Here is a 14148-nt window from a genome sequence, read left to right as displayed (position 1 = left end):
TTTTTGAATACAGTAAATGTTGACATTCCCAGCAAGCAACCTGTCAAAGCAACCATTAAAACAGAAAAAAGACTTTTCTTATGACATTGATTTGTTTATTGTATTTGATCTTAAGTTCAACAAGGAAATCTTTTTTTTTCTCAAAGAGAATTATCAAAAGAAAGCTACATGTTTCTTTCATAAAGTGTGTATCTTTACTAGGTCTGACAAACAGAAAGATAACATTCACCTTCAACAAATGCATGTTTGACTGTAGTACCGCTTTGCAAAAGGAACGACTTTGAAACCACACACTGCAAAGTTAACGTACATGTTTATGGCCATTGTTAAGATTGCTGTTAAAAAACAAAACCATAAGATGTTTACCGTAGTTACAATGTTACCATAGGAGTGGGTAATCAGTATTTCAGAATAGATAAGGGAGGAGTCTGAGTCAAGGACTAAGACCCCCCCCCCTGTGAAAAGAGGAGCCTCAACAGAGAGAAGTGAAACCCAGTCTGTCCCAAAGACCAACATGCATCTCTTTGCTCTAATTCTTGGCATTTGGCTTCTACCAAAAGGTGAGTTTTTCTTCTTTCTATTTTTTTGTGTTACTATTTTAAACTTTATATAATTTAAACAAATATCAGCACCATCTTTAAAATGATTTAAGCTCTGCGCCTATTTCACGTTTTTGTCTAAATTGCATCTCTTAGTTGACATTGCAGCTTTTTGTCTTAGCTGCACAGAGCTTCAGAGTCTTGCTGTAGTTGTGATTAAATTTTTAGAATAAATGTATAAATATTGCCTGTTTTTTTTTTTTTAATTCATTCTTATATTGTTTGTTGTTTTATTAGGTGACACTCTGAAGTGTCATGAATGCATACCAGACAATTTGGGGAAGTGCACTGAAACACAAAGAGAATGTCTTTTACAGTCTCATCAATGTGGTGCATCCAGACTCATTGCCTATGCAGGTACATGACATTAAATCATTCTTAGTGCTTCCTTGTTATGTGCATAGTATAGATTACATTTTGTTTTCCTACAGGTGGTTCAAAAATTCTGGACCAAAATGTGAAGAGTTGTGCTCTGCCAGAAGAATGTGGGGAAGCTTCAGTCAATTTTGGGTTGTCCAAAACCTGGATCAACACCCAATGCTGCAACTCCAACCTCTGCAACACTCAGTCTGTTCCTGGTAACACACATTCTGTCCATTGCAATGTATTAGATTTTCTTAAAGATATTCATAGTTACAGTTTTACATATTAATATTCAATGTAATACAACCCTGGATCAAGAGGTTAAAAAACTAAAATATTTAAAGCACATTATTTGATGCTGCACAAGTGTTTTGGAATAGATTCACTGCAATAATAAACAAAACAATGATGCTTCACTGAAGTAAACTGGGCATGAATGGATGAAGACTGCAGAATCCCGTTCAAACAGAACCGATACAAAGTCAAAAGTCCGTCTGACGAGACAGAGACATCTGATTGGTTAGAATCTAGATCTATCAGCAGGCTGTTTGATGGCAGATATGTCACGCTAAAATTAAACTTCTGAACGCAAAATCAAAGATTAGGAGAGAGCGAGATGAGACACATTCGTGTTGCAAACGCAAAAATATTTTTGAAAGCAAAAGAAAATTTTTGGGAGGAAAGAAAAATTAAAGCAAAAAAAAGCAAAAGCAAAAAAATTGAATGCAAAAAATGCTTTAAACATTTTTTAAAGCAAAAAAATGTTTTGAAAGCAAATATATTATATTTTCATTTGCTACTTGCTACTTTTTTTGCAATGTTTTGGCATATATAGCACTTCATAAGATAGCAGCAATGTCATACATGAAGAGAATAGAAAACACTTCACATTAAAAAGAAGAATCTGGTTTAGGACACAAAATGTAACTCCATGTGAGATTTTCTGGCAGGAACAAAAAAGAGTATTTTATTAACTCTTACACAAATTTCTTTATTCAAATTAATCTAAATTACATTTTCAAAAATCAACTAAAATGTTAACAAGTTACAATAAATCTGTTTACAAGATGAAATCGGGGGGAAAAGGCTGTGAGGCTCTGATCATCTTCAAACATAATTTCTGTTTTGTTTCTGCAGACTCAAGCAATACCACTCCAAATGGGAGACACTGCTTCACCTGTGATGGTTCAACATGTGACAAAACTTTAGCCTGTGAGGGGAACGAAGACCACTGCGTTACCGGAACAGGTGAGACCCCTGTTCTTCCTCTATTCTTGACTATTCTAAAGGAAAATGATTTCGAAGCTTCTGATAACTTTCTCTCTCAGTTGATGCAGGAGGAACCACAACCACCGTAAAGGGATGCATCTCTGAGCTGATGTGCTCTGCCTCAAACAGCTTTCCTTCTCGACTTCTAGGAACAAAGGTTAGCTGTTGCAAGGGTAACTTGTGCAACAGTGCTGTCACTGCAAGTACAGGTCTGCTGCTTGTAGTCGTGGCGTTGGTCTCTTTGACATTGTTTTCTTAAGAGAGAATTCAAACAGTGAATTATTTGGCACCTCTCTTTTTCATACACAAAGTCTATGAGGCCCTCACTCTTCTCCTCTTTCAACTTATCTTTTGAAGATTTAAAGTTTGAAGATCCAAAATGATTATTTTTGATAAACTTAAATGTTTTTTTGTGTTTGTTTCTTTTTTATTTCACTTGTCAATTACAATTCTGAGTAAGCTTTTCAAAAGTGTGTGTGAATTTAAATATGAAATAAAGTTTCATCTTATCAAGAGAAAAAAATTTGAGGTTGTGTTTTTTGACTAAAATGTTTTTTTGACTGTCTTGGATGTTTGTTATTAAGGTATGACTGACGTCTTTATACCAACAAGTGAATAATAGCTGTTTAAATAAAATCCTCAAAATCCTAAAGCAATAAATTGTACTTCATTAATATTTTTTTTTTGCACCACTACAGTTTGCTTTTGTTTTCAGTTTAAAATATGTTTAAAAAGATAAATAAGTAAATTTACTTTTTTTTTTAAAGCTGGATTTTAATTTGTGATTTCCATCATTATGTGCCTTGGCCTCGTTTGTTTCTCCATCACACTTTAGTAGCACCTCAGAGGACAGACCCCCCCATCCGTATCAAAAAACTTCCTACATATAGACCCAACTGAGTTGGAACCACAAGCGAGGAGGTACCACCACCAAAATAAGGACAATGTATGAAAACTACTACTGTTAACCCTTATGTGGTGTTCGGGTCTGTGGGACCCGTTTTCATTTTTTATCAAAAGAAAAATGATACAATTAATTAATTTTTCAAACTCAGACTCACTGGCCTTGGCTCATTTTCTGTGAAGAACAGATATCAGAATACATTTTTAATGACCACACACCGTATACCCCCCCCCCCCAACACATTTCTATTACATATAAGATGTTCGGGTCCACTGGACCCGGGGCTAATAGAAGTGTGGAAATTGATGTTTTATGTACCTACACTCTGTCCCCCACCTGTCTGGGCCTGCTGTGTGTGTGTGGGTGTGTGTAGGTGTGTGTGTGTGTGTGTGTGTGTGACCAGTGAGAAAGAGAGAGAGAGAGTGGCAGAGAGAGAAAGTTTCACTGTAAATGTGAGTTCTGTTTCTGCACCTGCGGTTCCCGCGCAAGGTTGCAACATTGTTAGAATAATTCAAGAATCAACTCTGTTTGCTCTCGTTCTCCCGCACATTTGACCATTTGACTTTCTTGCGGGGATCTTTAATATCTCGCTCTTTATCTGCTACAAATTGCAGGCGGGACACTATAAATATAGCTTTGCCAGTGTGGTTTCTCATCACAACTGATCAAAATGGCCAAAAGGCTTTCTGCGCAGAGGGCCCTGGAATTGATTTTAGAAGAGAGACGTTTTTGATGATGATGTAGAGGGAGACGATTCAGAAGAGGAGGTTTCAGAATTAGAGGATCACATTTCTGAAAATTCAGAGTCTAACAGTGACTCTGAAGAAGATGATTAGATTGGGGCGGCCGTGGAGCAGCGGTAGGGCGGCCGGCCCATGATCGTAAGATTGCAGGTTCAATTCCCGCCTTGCACGCCCATGAGTCGAAGTGTCCTTGGGCAAGACACTGAACCCCACCTTGCCTCTGGTGGCGCCTGTGCTTGGCAGCGGAGCTGCCACCAGTGTCTGAATGTGTGAGTGAATGTGTGTGTGACTGGGTGAATGGGTCTGTGACTGTAAAGCGCTTTGTCCTTGTTGGAAGAAAGGTGCTATATAAGTATACACAATTTACCATTAACCATTTAGATTGAGCATCAGCCAGTTCCAAAACGAAGCCATCAGCACCCAGCCACAGGACCAGGCCGTCAGCAGCCAGGACCATATGTTGTACAGGCTAGTGGCTAGAAGGCCATGTGTTCAATGGGGCTGATGTGTTGTCTTGACTAATAGGTTTACTTTATGTGTTCAGCTTGTGTTGTGCACCTGAATGGGTTCAGTTTCTGTGTTCAAATAAATAAAAGTCAGTAGTTTTGAAAACCCTTACTTCACTTGAAAATTTTTTTCCACTCATATCTTGATTTTAATTGATTTTCTTTATCACGTTTTAAATAATGAGTTATGAATGTGATCTAAAAAAGGTAAAGGGCAAATATTAACCAAATATACTGATTGTAATTGGATGAGGTAAACATCTGTCGAGTATTTTAACATCAAAGTGTTTGATTGTGAGGCATTAAAAACCACAACATGCAACGGGTCCACCAGACCCACGAACACTGGCTGAGTAACAACAATATGAACACCACACAAGGGTTAAAGAAAAATGTTTAAGGGGACACCAAAAATACAATTGATGAGACTAGCAATATAGCTGGATAAGTGCAATCCCCACTCCTATCACAGTACCAGAACTTACTGTCTTACTTACCGTAAATTCCGGACTACAAAGTGCACCCGATTACTAGCTGCACCTACCTATTTTCAAGTGTTTAACTAATTTTTTACATACACAGGCATACACAAGCCACGCCGGAGTACAAACCGCATGAATTAGGCAACATTGTCAGCCGCATGAATTAGGCAACATTGTCATCCTGACGGATCACGTCCTGACTCACAGAGCAAGTGTGATTTATTAGCATACAGTGGGTGGAGTCATTTTTGCCTCAGGCTCATGTATTTGAGTATATCTGCATCTGCCAAACAGTATGCACCTCTATTCTGTTCACAAGTTCCTCAGTTATGTTTTTTTTTTTTCTTAACTTTTGACAATCTAGGTATCATACATAAAATTAAAAACAGTAACCATATAATCAACATTGCATCCCTCAGTTATGATGAGGAAATTTACATCCGCGATTCCCCATTTCCCATGAGTCTTAGGGGCTAAAGGCGGGGCCAACGCCCGGCTCGCCATTCTGTTGTACATGTTTAAGAATGAGCAAGTATCAGCAGTGGATGGAGGGGTGAACGGGTAAAGCTCCCCTTCCGCTTGTGCCGTGGCAGCGTTATGGGAGTAACAGGGCTGGTTAAAAAACACACCGGTAAAATAAAGCTGCGACGACTGAAAAGCGCGCGCCTCAGCGCGATACGCGCGCCTCCTCGCGGCGCGTGGGTCAGAAGTTTCCTTCCACAACAAACACTGTTGTTCCGCGGACGCCTCGAGTAAGCCCTGGCTGCAGCCTGCAGAATGGCTCGACGCCTCTGCGCTCCGCGCTCCCGCGCGCTCCTTGTCTCCCCTTCCTATCTACTCCGACAGCTCTGGCCAGGGCGGCTTCAAGGAGGAGCACTTCGTCCCCATTGCGCCGGTGAACGGAGCAAATCGTGTCTGTGCAGAGCAATCGGACTTAATACTGTACGTTTTGTGTATGAGGGGCGGATGCGTTGTTACGTGTGGGAGCCTTCAGACTGCCATCGGCCCGCAGCTCACACGACACGCAGTCTCCAGCTCACACGGAGGCTGTGAGCGTTTCAATGCAAAACTCCGCTCAGTCCTTAATAACCGTTAAAACGACCACGTCAATTTGTGTTTCCAGTCGTGTCCCGACAAAATAAAGGTTGATGTTATTCCCCACATATTTACGTGCAGCCAGCCGAGTCACTATGACTCAGAGGTAAATTCACTCCATGCGCTGTTCTCTCCGTCACGCAGCTGACCGGCTTTTCCAAACCCGTTGGTGATGGTGGATTTTTTCACGCTGCTTTTAACGATTGCTTTTAACTTGAAAGCTTCATCATATTGTAGCGGCGATCACGTGCACGTTGGGTCTAATGGCCCCAAAGGATTCTGGGATGCGGCCGGGCATGCGTGTTTCGTTTTGTTGAACCATGACTGAAGTGTCTAAGACGTGAAGTGAGGTCCATGCTGTTTGGCTGTTTAAAGGTGTGTTGAAAAATAAATGACTTGTGTTTGGTCTTAGAGAATTCAAACCATTCAACGTGTCCGAAAATACGTACGCGGCGGCCGCCAATAAAATCCATAAATTAGCCGCGTCACTGAATAAGCATGAATAGGCTGTAAGCGCAGGAAAAAAGTAGCAGCTTATAGTCCGGAAATTACGGTAATTCAGAATAAAGACACCGAATATTAAGCCGTCATAGGTAATTTTAAAGAATGAAGCAATAGAATTGCATGAAAATGGAAGTTCTCCATAAGTCTCTTTCAAATTAAAAAAATCTAAATGTGAAATTTTAATATAAATATTATTCTATATGTTTGAATAATGTGCTAGTTTGGTCACACCCATCAACAAAATCTTTTTTTTTTTTACTTGTCCTGTCCAACATCTGGGCAGACAGATGAGAGCTGAAGGCTTCTTGTGTTGGACATATTTTACTTTAACAAGAGGGGTTATAAATCTTCTGACAAACCAGAGGTATGTCTGAATAAATCCCTTTTGTAATCGAGGCCAAACTTTATTCACTTTGATCGTATTTGAAAAAATCTTTTGTGTTGGACCGGACGGAAAAGGAAAGAAGGGAAAAAGAGAGAGGGATGTTAGAGAGGGGGGATAGAAGGGTGATTGTAGAAAGTGTGTGGGGGGGGGGGACCATGAAGCAGCATAAAGCAACAAGGTACTGAGTGTTTATCATTACGGTGAGGTTCAGATGTAATACAAGTCTTAAAAGGGTGGAGCCTGTCCACACACACACTCAAACACAATCTGTTAGTTGCAAAAATGTCCACATGTCAACATGTAGACAATACAAATAGTGCTCACACACGCATACCTATGCCTTCAGACCAACTAGTGTGAAATATTTCATTCAATCAAGCCAAATATTAGTGCAAAGGTGAGGTAACACCTGTGCTCAGGTGAGTGTTTGTTCTTCTAAAATGGATGGTGGAATGTGTAAAGAAGGAGGAGGAGTGACCAGCCATCCCCACACCAAGACCCCCGCCGCAGCAGCCGCGGCAGCCAGAACCCCCCAACGCCACACGGCGGCAGGCAAAGAACAACCGCCCCCCGGGGCGACCATGCCCGCCACCCAGGCCAGGGCCAACAGGACCACCACGGGGGTCCCCAGAGCCAGAGAACAGGGAGGCACAGAGGGAGAGAAAGCGCAGCCCCAGCCTAACCAGGACACCAGCCCCCCCGCCGCACCGGGAGGGCCCAACGCCGGGCCCCACCCGAGAAGGGTGCCCACAGCCCCAGACGAGTGCCTCATCACCATCCAGGAGTTTTGGGCATCCCCCCGCCCCAACCCCAGGTACGAGCCAGGACCCCCCGAGGGAGACCCACACCGCGCCCCAGGCAGCCACCCACCCGGCCCACGGTGTTCCAAGAAGGAGCAAGGCAGGGGCCAGCCGCCCCCGCCCAGGAGGGGGGCACCCAGGAGAAAAGGGGGGGCCAACCAGGGGTGATGTAACCACGGCCCAACCAGGCTTGGCCACAGTTGGAAATTTGGAGAGGCCCAGCACTCAGGGGCAAGGACCAGAACCCACACCAAAGGGACACGGACACCCCCGGCTCAGGTGGAATGTGAGCCCCGGCCTCTGGCCTTGCCAGAAAGCCCAGGGATCCCCTCCCTGCGCGGAGAGAGGGCCGCCGAGCCCAGGAAGCCAGCACCCAGGGGACAGGGCCACCGTGGCCAAGGGCCCCGTACCCCCTACCAGGGATGGGGTAGGGGAAAGACGGTCCTAGTTCCCACCTTCCTTGCGAAATGCGTGTGTGTGTATGAGGGTTTGTGTGTGCATGTGTGTGTGTTTATGTTGGAAGGTATATCTTGACGAGTAAAGGGTGTGTGCACTAAGGGGGTGCAGTTAAAATTGGCAGGTCGGGCAATGAGGGGATATTTCCTGATTACTCACAGTGATGTCCCCCCACCTTCCCCACCAAGGGTCCCTAAACGTCTAAGGTGCAGTTAAAATTGGCGGGTAGGGTGCTAAGAGGACATCTACTGCTTGCTGGCAGTGATGTCCAAGCACAACAAAATCTTAATAAAACTCAGCTACACCCACACTGCTGTAGCGAGAAAGGGTCCTGTCTCTACAATAATTGGTTTGCATTTCATGTGAGCTTGGGAAAACACAGACAAAACTGTTAGGGTAACGCTTTCTTTTACAGTACAGTACTTACAGTGTACTTAAGTGGTACTTACATGGTACTTTTTGTGTCTACTCTGTACTTACAGTGTATTTATGTGGTACTATTTGGTTCATACCTATGTGGTACATACTGGGTATTTATAATATTCTAACTGGGTATTTACATGTTGTGCAAAGGTGTCTTTTATGGTACTTACCACATGTATGAACAAGGTAAGTACAAATAAAGTAACTTGAATTTAAGTCTGCACTCGTACGTTTCATAGTATTTACCATGTTTTTACCACAGAAACTACCCCTTCAGTACACTGAAACTGGATTGTAAAAGAAAGTCAGCCCTATTTCCACTCAACTACATAGTAATTTCAGTACTAAGTACTGGGCATGTTCACTTGAATATTACTTGGTACTTACCCCTTAAGTACACTGAAACTGGACTGTAAAAGAAAGTCAGTCCTATTTCCACTCTATTACATGGTACTTTCAGTAGTAAATACTGGGTGTGTTCACGTATTACCTTCCTATACAGTGTACATACACACTTGGTCTTCTCACCTCACCAAATGAGACAATGCTAACTTATTGGTAAGGGTAAAGTAACTGCATTGTAAAAACATATTCTGGCCAGATTACTTCTTGTAACATGTGGCAAATTTAAAGAGAAACAAGACAGCAGTGAAAACAACAATCTTTAATATGAAACACTTCTGCAGCATACAAAAAGTCATCACAATGACATTTGTTTTAAGTTCTCCACAAAACAGTAAAAAGGAGCATTCCAAAAAACCCATTATTGGCCTGAGGGTCGTGCTTTTTGTCAAAATTCTTTCAGTAACGGTGCAGGACTTCTTCAGGGTTTGTAACTGCAAGAAAAATCACAATACAAGCTCAAATGAACATAAAAAGCATAAAGACTTTTATAAAGTACAAAGTATATTTTACTTATTTAATCATTTCTGTAATGAGTTTGATAAATCTCTGTGAATTCTTTATTGCTTTGACTGTAATGCTTGAAATCAATCAATCATCCTCATTTTTAAACATCATAATAAACTATTCAAAACTTGAATGCAGCATAACTACCCAAAGGTGAGCGTGCATTAATCTGGAGAGCCTCGAGGCGCGAAAAAGTTTGAATTTCTCTTCATTTGGCAGGTAAGCCAGTGTTTTTGTTTTTTTAAATAATGGATAAATTATCGTATATGTAAATATTTAAACTGATCAAACTTTATAAAGAAGCTAACCTCGTGATTTCAAGCCGCTGTCTCTCTGTGTTTGAAACGTGACGTAAGAGTGTCTGCTACCTTACTGCAATAATTTCAGTTATTTCAAAATGTATAACTTTTCAAAGTTTGTAATGAAAATCTACAAACGTTGTTGTTACTTACCAGGAGAGGGGCACCAGTAAAACAAGCACGTAGCCTAAATAACAAAGTCTGTTGTTCTGTGCTCGTTTGAGCGCACGTCTTTCTTGGAAAATCAAAGAAAGGCGTTTATTTAAAATAATGATGACGTACTTCCGTCTTTTTACCGCTTTAGAGCAGCTATGGTGAAGAAGACATCCCAGAAGAATCCGTGAGGCCACAGGAGAGTAAGCTAAAGTAAGTTAAATCCACCAAGTGGACATATTATTTACATTAATGAAGAGTTTAACTGCATTTTTCCCATTTTCTTTTCTATATGATAGAGACAACAATACCACCCAACAGTGAAGGTAACTGTTTGAAAATATAAAACATATTTTTGTGAGTAACTGTGTTGAATTTGAAATTACCTATTTATTTCTTTTTTTCCTTTTCTTTTACACTGCCATGTTTTTCATGTTAATGCAAATTGTAGGTGCGAATAATATTTATAAAGAAGAAATACACACAGTAATAGCCTATTAAAACATTACTTTTGTCATTCTTTGTCTAAACAAATTAGATTTTTTATTGCAATTATGATTTTTTTTTCTTTGGTTTTTTTGTTTATGTAACTAAAATATTAAGTTGTGAATGATCCTTCATGTTTATAAATGAGGATAATTGATTGATTTCAAGCATTACAGTCAAAGCAATAAAGAATTCACAGAGATTTATCAAACTCATTACAGAAATGATTAAATAAGTAAAATATACTTTGTACTTTATAAAAGTCTTTATGCTTTTTATGTTCATTTGAGCTTGTATTGGGATTTTTCTTGCAGTTACAAACCCTGAAGAAGTCCTGCACCGTTACCAAACTCTGCTGAAATAATTTTGACGGACAAAAAGCACGACCGTCAGGCCAATAATGTGTTTTTTGGAATGCTCCTTTTTACTGTTTTGTTGAGAACGTAGACCCCGGCCCCCCATCAGAAAAGAAAACAGTTGAAGACCAAAGCTCAGAGTGCTGAAGTTTTAAAAAATAATCTGAAGTGAACATTCTGATAGTTGGATGAATCTTTAGTCACAGTTTGACTGTTGGTCTGTCCGGGCAAGTTTTGAGGAACAGAAGAATTGTTTTGGTTAGAAAGCTACTCGATAAAAAGACATCAGTTTGTTAAATTTGGTGAATTCTATGGATATTATGAATCCTAAGCTCTTTTTATCAAATATAATTGATGTATTCATCCATCCATTCATCCATCTTTCTATTTTCCAAACCTGTTTTATCACTTATGGGGTCACAGGGCTTTGTAAGGTATATTAAACTTTCATTTTATTTGCTTCTGTTACAAATATTTGTTTTTTGGTAAGAACTTACTGCAACTCCTGGACTTGACTACAGAGAAAATTTAAAGGATAAAAAAACAGGTGTAATTTAAATACATTGTCTCTAAATCTGAATAAAACTTCATTTATGTTGTTTGGAAAGTAAAAGTACTGTAATCAGTAGTATTATTATAGATTGAGTAAAATAAATCTAAATTACTACATTTTATAGAATAGATGATGACAGGATCACATTAAAAGTATATACAGAATATAATGGCAATCAGTTCAGATCAGATGGGATTATATGTTGTACTGCTCTTAACATACATCACCTTGTGAGATAACCTGGACACATTTTTATCACCACAAATTATTTGACTTAGTGGATTACAAATCAGCTTTTTGTAAATAGATTGAAAAAAAAGATATAAACATGACAGTAATTTGCAAACCTGGAAAAGAACGCATCAAAAATCAAATAACAAAAACTGTTGTGATGCCACATAGCTGATGTTCACAGCCTGACTGTAAGGCAAATGTGCTAATTCTGAAAAAAAGGAGTGGGGTGGAACTGGATAAGTAAATAGTTTTTGCACTCCCTTCATGCATGTTAGGAATCATGATATTTATAAAATTATTTCACAAATGGTTACACTATATGAGCTGAAAATCATTTGTGAGAGCTACTTCTTATTCTGTTATAAATTTACTATTACGTTCTACTGAATACACATTTCAGTCATATTCATTCAAAAATACATTCTGTATTCTTTATACTTGTTTTTAATATTATTATTTATTTTTAAAGTAATTTATATATTTTTCTAGAAAAAAATTACTTTAAAAAAAAAGAAAAGAATAAAAGGTTAACAGAATTTGACATTTTGGGTAAATAAAAAGCCTAATTTTTCCTATTCTTTTAACCTGTGGCTTGTTCCACACTCAAGAGTTCATAACAACAATTTATAGTCATAACCCTCTCTGACATATTTTATTTGCTGTGCACAATTTTTATTTTGGTTTTGCTTAAATTTCAATCTTCATTTTATTTGCTGATGTTACAACTGTATAGTTTTCTGGTGAGATTTAGCTGCAACTCTTGCACTTATGTTCACAGAAAATTGAGAGGATGAAAAAACTAGATGGAACTAAATATATGTTATCTGGAAGATTTGAGTGAAGGAATAATTGACTTTCTTTACTTTTATATGAAGTTTTCTTTCAACATCCTTTTCTTACTCAACCAAATATTTCAATTCAAGCGTTCCAAATACCTCTGTGTTCATAAATATACAAATTTCACAGGCCCAGACATGCAGAATGCTTCCACAGACATTCTTGAAAAAGTGGGCAGCTCTCTGGAACTTACTGATTTTTAAAAGTGAAACTGCGTTTTCCCACAGGTGCAGCAAGTTTTTTCATTTTCCGTTGACAATGAAAAAACTGTCAGAGGTTTCAAAAAGTTAAACTGTGAACGGCAGCAACTGAACTAAAAGTGAGACTGCATCACTTTCTATATCTGTGCATCAACTGACGCTAATATACAGAGCAGGGCAAAGGTCATCAACTTTCTGCAGTCAATTATTCCATTTGCATCATTAAAGTGCTATGGTTAGGTTAAAACAAATCAACCATTCATGTTTTTTAAGGGAACAAAAATCTTAAAATACAGCAACTAAAATTATAATGGTTATGAGAGAGTTATGATAATCTATGATCATCTACATGATCAAGATTCTATCCACTTGAGATACCCTACATCTGCATAACTGCTTTCAAGGCTTGAAAAATGTTATTGTCATTTATTCATTTATAGAGCACCTTCCACAACCTTCCAAGGAGGCCCAAAGTGCTGTACACAATGTCAGACCAATAAATAATGCAATGATAAAACATAAAAAAGGATAAAAACAACAACTAAACAAGAATTGAGATCATAATAAAAGGTCAGCTAGGCAGATATTAAGGTACGGTATTGGAGGAACTGTTTAGCTTTAAAACTCGACAAGACAGTAGCCTCTTTATTAGCCAGTACACATCACATGACAAAGATGAATTCCTTAATATGTAAAAACAGACAAAATTATTTTAGAAATCAACATTGCAAATGCAGATCAGTTATCTAAAATATAAGTAGATTTAGGAGAAAAATCAAGACAATGATTAAAAATAACACTATATCAGAAAAAATAGACACAACACTGTTTCAAAAATCTTCATAACATGTGCAGATCAAGTATCAAAAGCTAAAAATATGTGCAAATTATTTTTTATTAGGAAAAATCCTGAGTCCATTTTTTTGAGCAAGTGAATTGATATAATTAGAGGTCAATCATTTTAACCATCTTCAATAATTGATAACGCATTTTATAATAGTAAGGTAATGCTGTGAAATAAAAGGGTCCATATTCTGAGCATTGTCCAAGTTTGGTATTCCATCTTCTGCTGATTGACAGCCGTCCTTCTGGTTTAACAGAGTTCAGGTTCTTTTCCCTGTAATGTCTACAGACATTATTCCACAGTTGGGGGGAATATTTTTAAAGCAAACTAACAATATAAGAGGATAACAAGACACCTGCAAGTCACTTAAAAGAAAAAACAAGTATTTTACCAAAAATCAAATATTCGACTGGCAGTGAATCACCAGACCAGAAAGGCCTGAAGTGGGGAGGTTATCCTGGCCGGGTAAAATTCTGAGCACGTAAGCTCTCTGGTTTCTGTCTTGTCCTGTAATTAAAGTTCTGTGATAAATAGGAATATTAGCTCTCAAATCCTTGCCATGTGTATAATATGTTGTTTGCCATGCACTTTTGAATGAGTCTTTAACCTGTGGATCTCCAAGCTGGTCTTAAAGTACTGCGCTGTCCCTATGGAAGCAGCGGCGGGGGATCTATGTTTACTTGGATCTGTCTGACAGCTAGTTATATACAAGTCGGTGTAATATAATAGAGAGGAGCAATTAGACTTT

At 38.9% G+C, this 14148-nt stretch overlaps 1 protein-coding gene and 1 long non-coding RNA gene across 2 annotated transcripts; one reads left to right on the top strand and one right to left on the bottom strand.

Annotated features, from left to right (window-relative positions):
- The first annotated feature begins 409 nt into the window (after positions 1-409).
- Positions 410-2611, top strand: LOC101166601 (uncharacterized). Its single transcript, XM_023964011.2, has 5 exons — positions 410-560; positions 837-956; positions 1031-1177; positions 2100-2210; positions 2291-2611. The coding sequence occupies exons 1-5, from the start codon at positions 515-517 to the stop codon at positions 2488-2490; spliced, it is 624 nt and encodes a 207-aa protein (XP_023819779.1). The 5' UTR covers positions 410-514; the 3' UTR covers positions 2491-2611.
- Positions 2612-9178: 6567 nt separating this feature from the next.
- On the bottom strand, positions 9179-9997 carry LOC144984554 (uncharacterized). Its single transcript, XR_013648348.1, has 2 exons — positions 9891-9997; positions 9179-9365 (listed from the first exon to the last, which is right to left on the bottom strand). It is a non-coding gene; the product is annotated as an uncharacterized LOC144984554 (long non-coding RNA).
- Between the last annotated feature and the right edge of the window lie 4151 nt (positions 9998-14148).

This window comes from Oryzias latipes, chromosome 16 (genome assembly GCF_053564925.1).
Source record: "Oryzias latipes strain Hd-rR chromosome 16, Olatipes_Hd-rR_3.1".
Lineage (NCBI taxonomy): Eukaryota > Metazoa > Chordata > Actinopteri > Beloniformes > Adrianichthyidae > Oryzias > Oryzias latipes.
The sequence above is the reverse complement of the archived record's forward strand: the minus strand, read 5'-3'. Positions and strand labels throughout refer to the sequence as shown.